This window comes from Watersipora subatra, chromosome 7, assembly GCF_963576615.1.
Source record: "Watersipora subatra chromosome 7, tzWatSuba1.1, whole genome shotgun sequence".
In the NCBI taxonomy this organism is placed as follows: domain Eukaryota; kingdom Metazoa; phylum Bryozoa; class Gymnolaemata; order Cheilostomatida; family Watersiporidae; genus Watersipora; species Watersipora subatra.
Genome location: NC_088714.1, coordinates 51,480,801 through 51,495,347, shown reverse-complemented (window position 1 = coordinate 51,495,347; position 14,547 = coordinate 51,480,801). Strand labels below are relative to the sequence as shown.

At 38.3% G+C, this 14,547-nt stretch overlaps 2 protein-coding genes across 3 annotated transcripts in view; one reads left to right on the top strand and one right to left on the bottom strand.

The window, feature by feature from the left end:
• Nucleotides 1-3,149: 3,149 nt before the first annotated feature.
• On the top strand, nucleotides 3,150-7,819 carry LOC137400868 (uncharacterized). Its single transcript, XM_068087211.1, has 3 exons — nucleotides 3,150-3,275; nucleotides 3,365-6,571; nucleotides 6,660-7,819. Exons 1-3 carry the CDS (start codon nucleotides 3,150-3,152, stop codon nucleotides 7,575-7,577), a joined length of 4,251 nt encoding a protein of 1,416 aa, XP_067943312.1. The 3' UTR covers nucleotides 7,578-7,819.
• Nucleotides 7,820-8,147: 328 nt separating this feature from the next.
• LOC137399222 (E3 ubiquitin-protein ligase arkadia-A-like) overlaps nucleotides 8,148-14,547 on the bottom strand; it is a 44,807-nt gene continuing 38,407 nt past the window's right edge. The window contains exons 14-22 of one of the 2 annotated variants that reach the window (XM_068085233.1): nucleotides 14,163-14,350; nucleotides 13,466-13,755; nucleotides 11,109-11,206; nucleotides 10,873-10,974; nucleotides 10,498-10,709; nucleotides 10,239-10,325; nucleotides 10,001-10,157; nucleotides 9,571-9,860; nucleotides 8,148-8,381 (exon numbers count right to left, since the gene is read on the bottom strand). In XM_068085233.1, coding sequence (XP_067941334.1) covers nucleotides 8,252-8,381; nucleotides 9,571-9,860; nucleotides 10,001-10,157; nucleotides 10,239-10,325; nucleotides 10,498-10,709; nucleotides 10,873-10,974; nucleotides 11,109-11,206; nucleotides 13,466-13,755; nucleotides 14,163-14,350 — 1,554 coding nt within the window. In that variant the 3' untranslated portion in view covers nucleotides 8,148-8,251. The remainder of the gene's footprint in view (nucleotides 8,382-9,570; nucleotides 9,861-10,000; nucleotides 10,158-10,238; nucleotides 10,326-10,497; nucleotides 10,710-10,872; nucleotides 10,975-11,108; nucleotides 11,207-13,465; nucleotides 13,756-14,162; nucleotides 14,351-14,547) is intronic. The other variant, XM_068085234.1, reaches the window with a different exon arrangement.

Here is a 14,547-nt window from a genome sequence, read left to right as displayed (position 1 = left end):
CAAGTGATATCTTGTTTGCGAGTTGACAGATCGTCATTGCGCTGAGATATTGCTGAGTGAGCCATCACTGATTAAAACGGAGCTGACAAGCTGAATTGCTAGTAAAGTAACAACCTATGCAGCTGAAAATGCTAGCAGCATTTAGTCTGTGATCCAGAGCTTTTCTCCACAGATAACCACAACAAAAACAAAAGTAAGTCAAGAATACCGATTCAGTCAATTTGTATTAGCTTACACAGTGCTTTTCCTTGGTAACAACCATAATGTTATTAGAATGTATTAGAGTACACAATAAAATCTACAAGTAATAAAAATGATTTATTAAAAACATGTAATTAGAAGCGGAGAAGGCTGCTAGGCCTCTCTCGTACACTAACAAACCGTCTCATTCATCTTTATCAGTTTATCAGTTAGTTTTGTAATTTAGATTAACTCACATTAGTTAGCAAGTAGTTTTATACCAATAGTCTCGTGAGTGTGATTCGTATTCTCTACTAATTATTTGTGATTTTATGCATAGCTCTGGTGACAGACCCATCCATAACATATGAATATATAAGCTTTGCAAAAGGCTAGCTCTGAGGCTAACTCATCAGCAAAGCTTGAGTTTATATTCATTACTTTATCCTATAGTTCTACTATACTAAGGCCCAGCATGTCTGCAGCTGTTTGGTAGCAACTCAGCATTAAATAAGGCCTTTTCATAAGAGAAGTTAGCAACCTCAATTGTCATTCAGTGAGCAAAATCACTCCAAATCACAAAGGTGTCGCAACTCTGGATGCAGATGAAAATCATTGAATCATCCGAGCATATTTTGTAATCACCAATGTAGCAATATAGTTGTTATTACTATTGTTGTCTAGGAAGCGCAACAAATTGGTTTATCAGTTCTAGGCTATAAAATCAAAAACTGCTGCATTTCTATTAGATGTTTAGTTCGTAATGTTGCTGATAACCGTTTCCCTCATTTTTCAGTTGTTTTTTCTCTCCCAAATCTTTTTCTGCGTCTCCCTCTAGAGCCTCTAGTGTTCTAGACTTTCCATTTCTCTTTTCCTTGGTCTTCCCTTTCTTTAGTCTTCAGTTCTTTTTTAGTTTATTCTCTTTCTCTCCTTTTCTCAGCTTTTCTCTCACACGTTTTTTCTCCTTTTATGTTCCTCTTCTTTTTACACACTTCTCGAGAAAAGTTTTTATTATGTTAATTTGTCTAGAATCTCAAAGTTCATGTATACTCTGATGTTATGTAGGAAAGTCTTAATAAGCCTTTGATATTTAACTAGCTACTTTACGAGTTGCTGTAATCAAAGTTTTGATAAATTTTGAAGTGTAACTGCATGCACGCTCTCTAACAAAAGATTTCTGCCAATGTCTTTCTCACATTTCATCAAAGTAACTTTTATAACTTTAATATATCAATTTCAAACTGTGAAACTATATGATTTAATACAAATCATGCTCTACTTGTGCGCAACTACCTAACAAAAACCCATCTTTAACCAGCTGTCTCGGCTTAGAGCTCGGATTTCAGTATTGTGCTTGTTTGCTAAACTGTAACAATGAGAATCACACAAACAGAACTAAATGCGTGATTGGTGATTGGATAAAATGCTCATATGTTAAGGAAGTATACACGAATAAAAAATTCCTACTAGAGTGGCCACAGAGTCATTTGCATTGTTTGTTGAGCAGAATGAGCGGTTTACGGCAGGATGCCTTTTTTTCACCGCCGGTAGGCGTTCCGTAAATCGACTAACAACCTGTTACAACTACTAGGCCAAAGTAACTAAGAAGGTTATTACAAACATGGTTTGAAAAGGTGGTTAGAAAGCACCCTCAAAATAGTATTTTTTTTCAAAAAAATTATTTTCAAGAAAAACATGTTTCCTATATAATTCAAGTGTGCTCTTTCCATTGCTGCCACTAAAAAGTATGTTAAACCACTTTAAAACACTTATAACTTGGACTGAATGTTGGCCACTTCCAGAGACAACATGCCCGAGATATTGATCGCTGCCGGGTGGTACGTAGAACCAAGGCAGCTGAACCTGTGGTAATTGCTGCTATAGGAAGACAAACAGAAGGTCAGCTGCACCAGATGATAATACATATTCAAGTGCAGGGTTTTAATAATACATATTCAAGTGGAGGGTTTTAAAAGGGTATGAGACAATCCATCTGCCCATAACTGTAAAGAAATCATCCGTTTTCTATTCCCAAACTTTAGGCAAATTTTTCTCCTTTTTGGCTTTTTGTCAGTGTTTGCAATTTTTAAAACGCTGTCATTTTGTCAATTTTAAAGATATCGACTTGAAATTTTGTATGGCTAATCTTGAAACCTAACAGATGTTTTTATGGTCTCAAAATTTTTCTTCTTTGTGTACAGGGTCCAACCCACAATCCAAACTCCAACCTGATTTCGCATATATGACTTTTTGTCTCTTTTTACCTGAATAAAAATTGTAATTGAAAATCCTGCTCCCATATTGTCATGATATACACTGTTCGGCACTATAATAACCACTTTTAAAGTGGGTACACTCAGACTTTCATCCAGATATTTTGCATGAAAAACAAGACTTCGAAACTACATTCTGACTCATAAAATGAGAACCGTTTGTCTGGTGAACAAACCAAGTATACCATTAGATTTGTCTCAAAAAACTACACCAGAATATGACATTTGTAAGTTTGTAACACTATATATACATGTAGATGGGGTTCTCTCCGAGGGTGCCTTCTAACCTTTATTAAGCACTAATTTGGAAAATACTTTGGAGATTTTATGCAAACTCTAATGCAGCCCAATCCAAGTTAAAAACCTCACACTGATATTTAATTGTGTTTGACAATGATGAAAGTATAAACAGCATAAATTAGCAAAACATATTACGACCAGTTAATCGTGTAATAGCTTTACCCTTTTTATAACAAAACATTGGTTTACTATACCTTTAGCGTTGATGGAGTCTATAATAAAAGCTGAAGCTGGTGCACACAATGCCACATGAGTAGGCTCACTAACCACTTGATTATTTTTAACTTTGTGTCTTTATGTCAGAATACATACAGTTTTGCTTGCTTTTTGCTCTCTATGAACAATAATCCTTTGCGGTAGACTTTTAGGTAAACCCTATTCAATTTAGGTTTGGACATGAATGTTACTGGTATATCCAAAGAAGAGGAGAAGAGCCAAGTTTGTAATTTGCTTAAGGAGACAACTGATGAAGTTATTAAAGATCACCAGTTAGTCATCAAAAAGGAAAGTTGTGATCGCAAGGTAAGCAAAAGCAAAAAATCAATGCAATTAGTGAAGTTGCTATATGAGTAAAGATATTGCGATTTTATACGGTAAGTTGTTTCTTGTAGGTCAGTGAGCACAAACGACGATTAGAAGTCTTTCAGCAAAGATGCGCTCAACTCCAAAAAGCTGTGTTAGAAAATGAGGTTAATCTAGAAGCAGGGAAGTTAAAGATGAAACGAGAGCATGAGCGTTTTCTAGCTGGACTGCCCATGTACTCATACCAGAATGAAATCATGAAGACCATCAGTGAATCGCAAGTTAGTATAGTTGTTGGAGATACTGGATCAGGCAAAAGTACACAAGTCTGTCAATACCTCTATGAGCATGGTTTTGCTAATGACAATCATAAGATTTTTTGCACCCAGCCGCGGAAAGTGGCAGCAATGAGTCTCGCTGAACGTGTTTCTACGGAAATGAAAACGGCATTAGGAAACCTTGTCGGTTATCAAGTGGGCATGAAAGGAAAAGTTTCTAATGAGACTAAGATTGTATTTTCAACCGATCATTGCCTGCTGAACGAGTGTCTTAAAGACCGTCTATTTCTCCAATACTCAGTTCTAGTGATTGATGAAGCGCACGAGCGTAGTATCTTTACTGATCTTTTGCTTGGTCTTATTAAAAAATGTCTCCCACAACGTCCAGATCTAAAAGTGATCATCACATCAGCCACAATCGACCCAGCAGTATTTCAAAAATATTTTGATGATTGTCCAGTTGTGAGGGTTCTTGGTAGAATGTACCATGTAGATGTTTCTTATTCACATGGAAGTCTACCTTGTGCTGGTGTGTACTTGCAGTTTGTTCTTGACTGCGTAAAACAGCTGCATGCAGAGAAAGAACCTGGAAATATATTAGCATTTTTGGTAACACCATTTGATTGTGAACGTGGTACAGATGAGTTGGCTGATCTGGTTGGTGCTGTATGTTTTCCTTTGCATGGACAGCTCAGTGCTGAAAAATATGCTGAAGTTATGGCACCCATTACCGATGGTCGTAGAAAAGTTGTGCTTGCTACCAACTGCGCCGAAAGTTCTATCACTATTCCTGGGATAAAATATGTGGTGGACTGTGGTCTTGCAAAAGAAAAGCAATTTGATCCGAAAGTGAATGTCTCAAAACTAGTCATATGCAGAATCAGTAAAAGTTCAGCAGACCAAAGGAAAGGGCGAGCGGGACGGGTTGCGTCTGGAGAGTGCATCCGGTTGTACAGTGAGCATGATTATCAGAGTATGGAGGAGATAGCTGTGCCTGAAATTCTTCGTGTCAACCTCGGCCAGGCTGTACTGAGTCTTATTGCATTGGGCATAAAAGATCCCCTGTCTTTTGATTTTGTTCAAATCCCTGATAAACAAAGCTTAAAAAGTGCCCATGCGCTTTTGAAGAGTTTAGGTTGTTTAGACATTGATGGTGGTCTTAGTGATATTGGAAAGAAGATGGTGCACCTTCCAGTTGATCCCAAATTTGCCAAGTTCATTTTGCTTTGCTGCGACCATGGTGTTGGTTACACAGGCATAGCAATGGCTGCCATGTGCATTCAAGGAAACATGGTATTTTATAGAGGTTCAAATGATGATGAAAACCTAGCAGCGGATGCCAAAAAAGCCAAATTTCTTGACTCTCGTGGTGATTCTTTTACATTCCTGAAGCTATTTTTTTCTTGGCTGTCTCAGCCAGCTCATAGCCGAGGTCAATGGTGTTTTGAGAATTCCATCAATGCCACGTTCATGGAGAATGCTTATAGTCTGATTATAGAACTTAGGAAATGTCTCAATCACCACCTAGATATCGAGGTGGAAGAAGACACATGGCTTCTTGACAATTTGGAAGCTATTCAGACGCACTATCTTGCTTGTTTCTCCCCTGACAACTTGTGCTTTTTTTCTGGCTCTGACATAATTGGCTATTTTGTTCCGCAAGTACAAGAGTATTGTCGTCTGCATCCTTCTTCAGCATTGAGCTACTCAGGAGAAACTCCGAAGATCGCAATCTTTGAAAAAATTTTGGAAACCAGCCAAAAATACTTGATTACAGTGAGCAAAATTGATCAGGTCAACTATAATTATGATGGAGGCCGTTTGAACGAAGTTTACTCAGAACACGTAGTGAAAGAGTATCCATTATCAAATGGTGGATGCTCTATTCAACATGCTATCCATGACAAACGTTGTACAATCATAGATGATGTCAAAAGAAAATTTTCTTCCCTTCTTTTAATACCTCGTTTGCGATGTTCCAAATCAGAAGAGGAGAGCAAATGGGTGAATCTGATAGTGAGACACAGTGATTATCAGGTGGTGAATGGGTATATCCAGACTAATTTTGTTGCACCCTTGATTGATGCTGAACGTCAAAAAAAGAAGGAGATTGGAAAGGGTGGTAAATCTGATGTAAAGGTATATCTGGGTGCTGGAGCTCAAATCGATTCTTCTATGATGCCATCTCAGTTCACTTTTGTAAAAGTTGTAACGGAAAGAGATTGTGCTAACCTGCAAGCAAGTTCAGAAAAAAAATTGGAGCTACAGTCAGACTTTGAGCCGTCAATAGCCATTGAATGGCTGCGGCGGCCAATCAAACGACAAGCATTTTTGAACTTTCGTACGGATTTCTTAGACCAAATTGGTTTTATTACCGAAGATATCATGCTGAATGGAACTGTATGCAAAGCTGTGCGACACACTAACGATTGCAATAGTTTGTTTTTGACGCCTATTCCAAAAGATTGCACTGAGTCAATGATAAAGGACAACATGCCGACTGATCTCCAACCTGGTGAGCCCAGAATTAGCCTACTCTTTGAAGCTGCAAAGTTTTCGATCAAGAAAGACCATGATACTATAAAGAAGCTATTAGATGAACGTTTACAAGCAACAGGGCTGACATCTATGTCAATAGAGTTTCTTGATGACAAAGAAAAGTGTCGATTTGTGCGATGCTTCATTAAAATGGACCCAAGCGTTACGCAAGCGGCTGCGCTGAAATCCTTACATCGATTAACTTACCAATCCAGATGCATGAATCTCACTGCGAGCTGGACTTACCGTTTTGCCATAACTGTGAGGGTTTACAAACACTTTCAACAGGATATACACCAAATCGCTACAAAGTCAAATTCAACAGTAGACTTTAAAGTTGTTCCAATGCATAAGAAGGTTGGCATATTAAACTGCAGATCAAAGTGTCGTGAAACTCTCGAAAGACTCCAGACGGAAATATCCCAAATAGTATACAAAGTGTCATTTGATTGCAATGATCCACTCAGCAAGTTACTGTTGGTCAGTAAACAAAGTCATGTTCTTGATATGGTGATGAAGCAGACGGGAACACTTATTGAGAAAGATGCACGGCAAGATCGACTAAATCTTTATGGCTACCCTTCAAACAAAGAACGAGCGCAGACAACTTATTGAGTTTTTAAAGACACCTGACAGTGAGCATCGCATGGAAAGGGTTCTTCCCTTAAAAGGAGGCGACAAACCACCTGGTCTCATGAAACTGATCTTGCGAAGGTACAGAGTGGACTTGCATGATATTGAGGGTTGTGACAGTGTTCGACTGGATCTCCGAAAACATGAGATACAGTACCTTGGGACATCTGATGGTTATTACGCGATTCAATCAAAGCTAGTCAACCTTGAACAAGAGGTCATCGACAGAAGCAATAGCATGGTTGAAGATCAATGTCCGATTTGCTTAAATAGATTTGAAGAGGAAAAAGTACAGCTCTCTGTATGCGGGCACTACTATTGCAAAGAGTGCTTTGATGGCTGGATGAAAATTGCTATCAAATATAGGCATTTTCCACTCTGTTGTACAGCCAAAGATTGCAATGAGCGTCTGTGCATTGATGACGTTCCAATCACAAATGAACTCATCAATGCCTCGGTGGAATCCTTTGTGTCACAAAACAAGGAATACAAATTTTGCCCAACACCCGATTGCCCTAACGTCTACCGCACTATTAAAACATCTAGCACTTATTGCTGTACAACATGTTCTGTAAGAACCTGCACATGTTGCCACAAAAATGCCCATTTACTAACTGAGGCTTGTTTAGCTGACCCCGATTCCAACTCAATAAGTAGATGGATGGCAGAAGATCCAGAAAATCGACAAAAATGTCCAGGCTGTGGATTTGGTATTGAGAAAAATGAAGGATGTCTTCACATGCATTGCACAAAGTGTAATGCTCATTTTTGTTGGAATTGTCTTACTGTTTACTCAAGTGAATCCGTAGTGTATAGGCATGTCTGCCCTGGAAGAACTGGTCATCCTCAATAGGATCCCTATCAAACCTTTGCCGTTTTACAGTTTCAAGAATATGGTCTATGAGGTACACATGGTTCAGTTTTTGTTTCCTTGCGATAACACTGTACAAGGAACTTTGGAATATGACTTAACAATTATAAATATTCTGATGCACTGCATTGATTTGGTTAGGTTTTTATGATCCTGATCTATTGTATATTTAACCTCTATTTGATTATACCAGTAGATTGTGAATTTTACATCAGAAATGCTACATATGTGTTCTATGTATGCAAACATTTTAAAATAAAGCTATAAGATATTGCTTCATGTAGGGAGTTCATCATATTGGACTCTAAGGCCAGTCCAATTTAACTAGCCCAATTCAAGTTAGAAGCCTAGCACTGATATTTACTTGTGTTTGTGTTCATCAGCATGTCATCTCCAAACACTGCGCCTGTGCTAATACTTAACACGAATAATCGCACTACAACTTTTTGAAATGGAAAATGAGATTACAGAATTGAAACCTGTAGAAATCCAGTTATCATTGAAGTGAAGTGAGCTTCTACTACAGACTGAGAAACAAACAAAAGTGAAGCATATTTAAAATATATTTAAATTAAATTATATTATACTAATATGTATGAAACGGAGATAAAACATATCAAATTTTTGTTATTTAAAATCAGTCATAGCCATGGGTGTTAAGACGATACCCCAGCTTCCTCTGGTATAGTCGCCTCGATATCAACACGACACATCGGACACCTCTTGTTTGAATTAAGCCACTGATCAACACAGTCACGATGGAACAGATGAAGACAAGGCAGTCGTCTACAAGAATACAAAGAGAACCTATATATTTGTAGACACAGTTCCATCCTTAAAGATAAAATGATGTACACTGTCATCAATGATTAATCACTGGTTATCAACGAACTGGTTATCAAGGAACTGGTAACGCGCCCTTGTTCACAAGCACTCTCTAACAACCAGTAGCAAATCACCAGCCCGTGGCTGCCCATTGAGGTACAATCATCAATAGACCTCTAAAGAAAATTTGACCGTGGTAAAGTCTAATAGTTTTATGAAAAAGATTATGAAAAAACAACTTATTTTAATCCTGTATAGTGCATTTCAAGAATTTGGTGTGCTGGCCCGAGTATTAACAAATATTGATCACAAATACAGATTGCTAGTTTTTAAAAATATGTAAGGCTGCTATCTACTCTGCTAGCAGAAGGACCTTTTGCAACAAGCAATCGAATTATTACCAAGGCATTAGTCGGTCTGAGACCTCGGTAGCAGAACTTTACATAAAATGGCTCAATATTTTATATAAAACAACCTCACCTAATGATATAATTCTGGGTTATCTGCTAAGGTCCCTTGAGCTATCATGCGAGTTGAACTGTTTAAAGTTTATATAAGACTTAGTTGAAAATCACCTAATATTGGTAACAAAAATAAACCCTGAAACTTTTGAATATGTGTCGCTGAGGAATTTAAGTCCATCTAATGCCCCAGTATGTTAACACAAGCAATATCGTACTACTATTGAAGAAGTTAGCAAGGTTTATGACTACTTGAATCCCTGTTATTTTTACCAAAGTTGTTTGAATATAACGAAAGCAGCACATGTAGTATCTTTAATTCTAACGGCCCTAGAAATAGGAGAACAGTTCAGTATTAGAATCTTTCTCAGCATTTCCAAGAAGTATTATGTAGACGGCAGTAAAATTGTAGCAGCATTTGAAAACATCATTGCATCAATTGTGAACAAAGGGAGGTAAATAGGAAATTGGCTGTGAAACTTTTGGGTTGCATTTCCTTTGAAGAAAGATTGCTTTTCATTGGCCATCTAACAGCATAGACAAAAACTAGATAAAGCCATTTTTGTGTCAACACAGATGAACATGTGGGTTCGCAATAACTGCATATGTCAATCTAAGGTTTTAATATTCTGTAATTCGAATCAGCCTATCAGTCACTGTGCAGTCTGCCGTGCAAGGAAATAGCTTACCGGACATTTTCATCTGTCTCGTATTCACTAATACAGATAGTACACTTGTCATCGGAGCTTCCAGATTTGCCTTCTTCGCTGTCACTAGCGACTCTCTTACTGTATCGATGAGCGAATGTCGTCCGCTCTATCGTCTCTTGTGAGGCACCTATATTACCGTTATTGCTCATCCAGGAAGAGAGGGCTCGAGCACGATTGAAGGGCAGCTGGTGCTGGAGTGGGAAAGCACTTAGAAGGCCCATCAGATGATCGTAAGTCCGACCTCGCTGAGCCGACTGGTAGGCCTGAGGCTGAATGGATGAAGGTACAGGTGATTTAAAAGGTGATGGTGGCCAGTGAAAGAGGCAGTTTTATTTGACATACAGTTGACATCGATTTAAATGGTTTATCTAGGTGACTAGGGTAGGAGAGAGTGGTCTGTACTGCTTACCATTGGCATAGCGGGGCTGATACTAATATGCATCTGTCCGAGATTGAAGTAGCCAATAGGAGGAGTGCTTTCGGCTGTAGCATTGTTGTTCGGATTGTCAAATACTGTCTGCCTCGGGGTAAATGATGGCCTTGAAACTGAGCTCCTGCTTGAGATACTATTAATCATAACATTGCGAAAATGACGTTGCGCAAGACCACACACCAAATAAGATTGAACTAATGGATTTGCTACATACCAGGACCCGGAACGATCCACAAAAGTCTCCGTAGATGGGCTTTCCTGGTATCTATGTCGCTCCTGTGAGGTTTGTAGAGTCTCTTCTCTGTCACAAATAAAACATAACCCATTACTAATGATAAAGGAGAACTGCTAGGCTATAATCTGCCAAAATACATGTTTTTATTCAAACTCAAAAAAGAAACTCCAGTACTGAGTCTTGAACTCACACCCATGCATCACATTGTCTAGCGGTTTTTAGATTCGACTGCCCTCACCTTTCAGGCTCTGCTCTGGTGTAAGAGTGCTCAGTTTCCCTCAGAGGTCGATTATAAGGATAGTCAGGACTTTCATGTCTCTGTCGTCTTGAATCAAGGCTATGCCACGATCTCTCCCTACTGTTTCTTGGACTGTCATCAGGTTCATACAACTCATCACGCTGCACGAGGTGCCATGGTCTGATGCAATCTCTCGGCCTAGGTAGTTGTTCCTGAAAGTACATATAACTACAGTTAAACAAGTACGAAAGTAAAAAGACCAACCGACTATATTTACAGTAATCCTTGGAGTTGCGAACTACTACCAGTCCGGAAGCTGACCAACAAGAAGGAACACAAAGAACAGTGCTAACATATAGAAGTAGGTCTACATACTCTAGGTAGGGCAGTACGAGAGGAGGAGTGGGGAGCATTCATACAGTGAGCCTGGTCATCTAAGGTGTGGGTTTCAGTAGGTCTCCTTGTACCCTGCGGTTGCTACAATTAAAGCCATTTCCTGTGTCGCATAAACTGGTGGCAAGCAAAAACAACAATAAAAAAGAACCACAACAGGGTTGGCTAACAGTTAACTCATTGGAAAACGATTACAAACAGACATTAAAAAAATGTACCCATGTTGAGGAATGCGAGATGGGAAATGGTTCCACAAGGCGTCTGCGTATACGAGGACTGCGTCGCCGTTTATGTTCTTCACTTTCATCGTGCGGTCCTGCAAAAGACGCATAAACAGATGGTGCATCGAGAGAAACATATACTTTAGCATCCAGGTGTTTATGAATGCCAGCCATGTTGGTTGAACATGCCTTCTAATGCTGAACAAAAAGCCAGCTTTGTTTGTAATTGGCATGGATATTGCTAACTACCAAAGGATTTCATGTAAGGACTCTGAAGCATTCTCTAAAAGTCTGCTTCTGCTAAACAAGGTGACAATACAACAAACTATTAATATTAAACTTTCTCCAAATTTAAGATTTTCAACACGTTTATAATTTTTTAAGGCATAATTAGGCTGGATAGTTGTTGCCTAGTTAATGACAGAGGTTAATCAAGAGAAGACAAATCCTAAAGCTTGGAAACATTTCTTTACAGTTAGCAGCGTGGTTGTCAATGACAGTAGAGGAGGGTGGGGCATGTTGCAACAAAAAATGCATTTTTGGGTATAACGTTTTACTAAAATATTAAAATATAATGTAGATAATTCCAAAAGATGCAGAAATATGTTTTCCGTATGTATGCCAAATACCGATTATTCTGGTTGTATACTGTGGAAAATATCGCGAAAGTACTAATTGCATAATTGGTGTCAACATGCCCTGGTAGGGGCACGTTGAAATTTCTTTGATTTTCATTGTTGATTTTAGTTTTAGAATTGTGTTTTCTTGAATTTATTTTCAGTCAAACAATTCAAATTTCAACCAATTATCTGAGCAAGAAAAACTTGAGTTTGCTATGAACATCAAAACGCCATGTACAACAATCACAACAAACAAACTTCCACAGTAAAACAAAACCTATATAAATCTATATATGTACATATCTCAGTTTGTTTGTATGTGTTTCTGTGTGTGTTTGTGTCCAGTTATGGCTGTATATAGCTATTAAAATTGCTAAAAATCGCGGTCAAGGCCAATTCTTTTCACGTGGACAATTGTATTATCTCAGTTGGAAGAGCCTCGACATTCTCTCTCCATTCGGTCGAACAAAGAGAATATGATATCTCATTTTTACATTTTTACCAGTATCAAAAGGTATACTAATATTGCTGTATTCAAAGTTTTGATGGATAGCTTCTTGTGGAACAATAACCTTTTTACACGCACGCACATTTCTATGCAAAAATTATTATTATCAATTAAACATTATCAAGATTTTTATTTTGTTTTCTCCGTTTGTATTAATTATATCATTACCGAATCATCTTTTATTGTAATCACAGCAAAACAGACTTAATTTGGCTATTAATTGCGAATTAATTTACTTTTAAACGTTTTTTATAGTTGCTTTTTTTAAAAATTTATTTGCCCTGCACAAAACATTTTCCTCATGATATGAAGTTTGAAAGTTGTTTGACAAAGTTTGAAAACCTTTACAGTTGTTTGTATTTTTTCTCTTAATTCAATTCAACTACACAAAACACTTTTCTCATGAATGTAGTTGGAAAGTTAGAACGGCAAATGTTGTAATACTGTGGTGGATGGTCGCACAAAACCTTTACAATATGTTAAATACAAATCAATTTTCTGTCCAAAGACTTTTTATTACAAGCAATTATTATTGCTAGGTAGTACAGCTAGTGTTGATAAAAATATGAAACTTTTCTTTCTATATATTAGTATTTGCAGCAATGATATCAATAATGTCCAGAAATTTATGGGTTCATCATGAGGACTAACTTTTAGCTACGCCATCAAGGTTTGTATCAAACAGCAGTTTCAATGCTACTTGAGCTGTTCCCTCTATAAGAATAGATGGGCAAGTTGCGACATGTTGCAACTTGCCCCATACCCTTTTGTGCTTCAACGTGCCCAACTTGACACTGAGTAACCAAAATGTTCATCCCAACTCAGGATGATGTAACATCATGAAGTTGGTGGGTGCATTGTGAAGAGAACATGTCTAGAGCCTCCTTCACTGACTTTTGTTAACATGGGATGATCTTTTGTTAACAAAGATATGCGATTTTTTAAATTTTGATATAAAATTAAAGAGGCAAAAGATTACTAATTAATTTTACAAAATCATGGCTCACCTAAATTGCTGTTCTTTTAATTTCACGAAATTAAGATGACCTAGAAAAGTCTTCAGTTAGAGAAGTAAGAATTTAAAATGATGTAAACAAGCATAAAATTTGAGGAATGTTTCAACTTGCTCCGCGTTGCAATGTGCCCCACTCTCCCCTATCTCTTACATCCATATACACGTAACTCATTGCATATACATGTAATACGTAGTTACCAGACCGACTTACTTTCGTTGTAACTACGGTAGGTATAAGGATCATTCATAGAGCCTCGTCGAGGAGGACTGTAGTAGGGGGGATGAAAAGGAGGATAGTTAGGAGGCATCAGACTCGAGTAACTTCCGGGATGAGGAGCTGAAGGCAAGACTGGATCGTGATTGAGAGTGGAGAACTGCGGCGGTTGAAAAGGGGCCCAATAACTGGCTGGATGGTGGTGGGTCTGTCTCTGCGCGCAGTTCTGTCGCTGCCCGCAATGACACGTGTTTCGGGTTGTTAAATCGAGCAAACTCTCACTCGGCCTGAAAGGAGTAAACAGAAACTTCTAGATACATGGTACCGGACTGTCATGTCTAAAGACTCCTCATGTTAGAATTGGACACACCTTATACATGTTGATGTTTAAACTGGTTGCACCATGTTTAAATTAATGACAATGTGACTTGGGAGCTCAATTCCATTCAGTGGTAACCTCTCAAGCACTTGAATGACATGGTACCAGCATGCCTTGTGAAGAAACTCAACTCTTATCCATGCTAATAGAGTGGCTACACACACTCTTACATGATAATCATGATAATGCCATTATATTGGAAAACTCAGAAAATTTAATGACGACTGAAGCCAATTCTCATTGGGCAAATTACTCTTCAGTGACAGGTAATTTACTATCAGATATTGTCTTCTAGGTAACAGTCAAACGACATACCTAGCAACTCGACCGCAAGGCTCTGGCATGTGGTCCTGCATTGAACTATGAGAGATACTGGAGTGTCTGTCATGTGTAGGTGATAAAGCTTCATTATGTGAAGTCAGCAGCTGTTCTAGAGTGGACCCTGCCTGTTCAGGTCGCTGTCCAGCTGATGAAGAGGCCTCAGGCAGGTGCGCTTGTGATGACTGAAAAGGCAATGACATTTACTAGAATGCACCACAATAAAACTACTACATCTTCCAACTCCTAATAAAAATGGCCAATGCCTGTTTTCACTTTAAAACCATGACGCCGTGATGCATTCCTTTGGATTGGATCTCAGATAAGCAAACATATTTCAATGGATTTAAGGAAAATGAGCCCAGTGTTCACATAGAGGCCG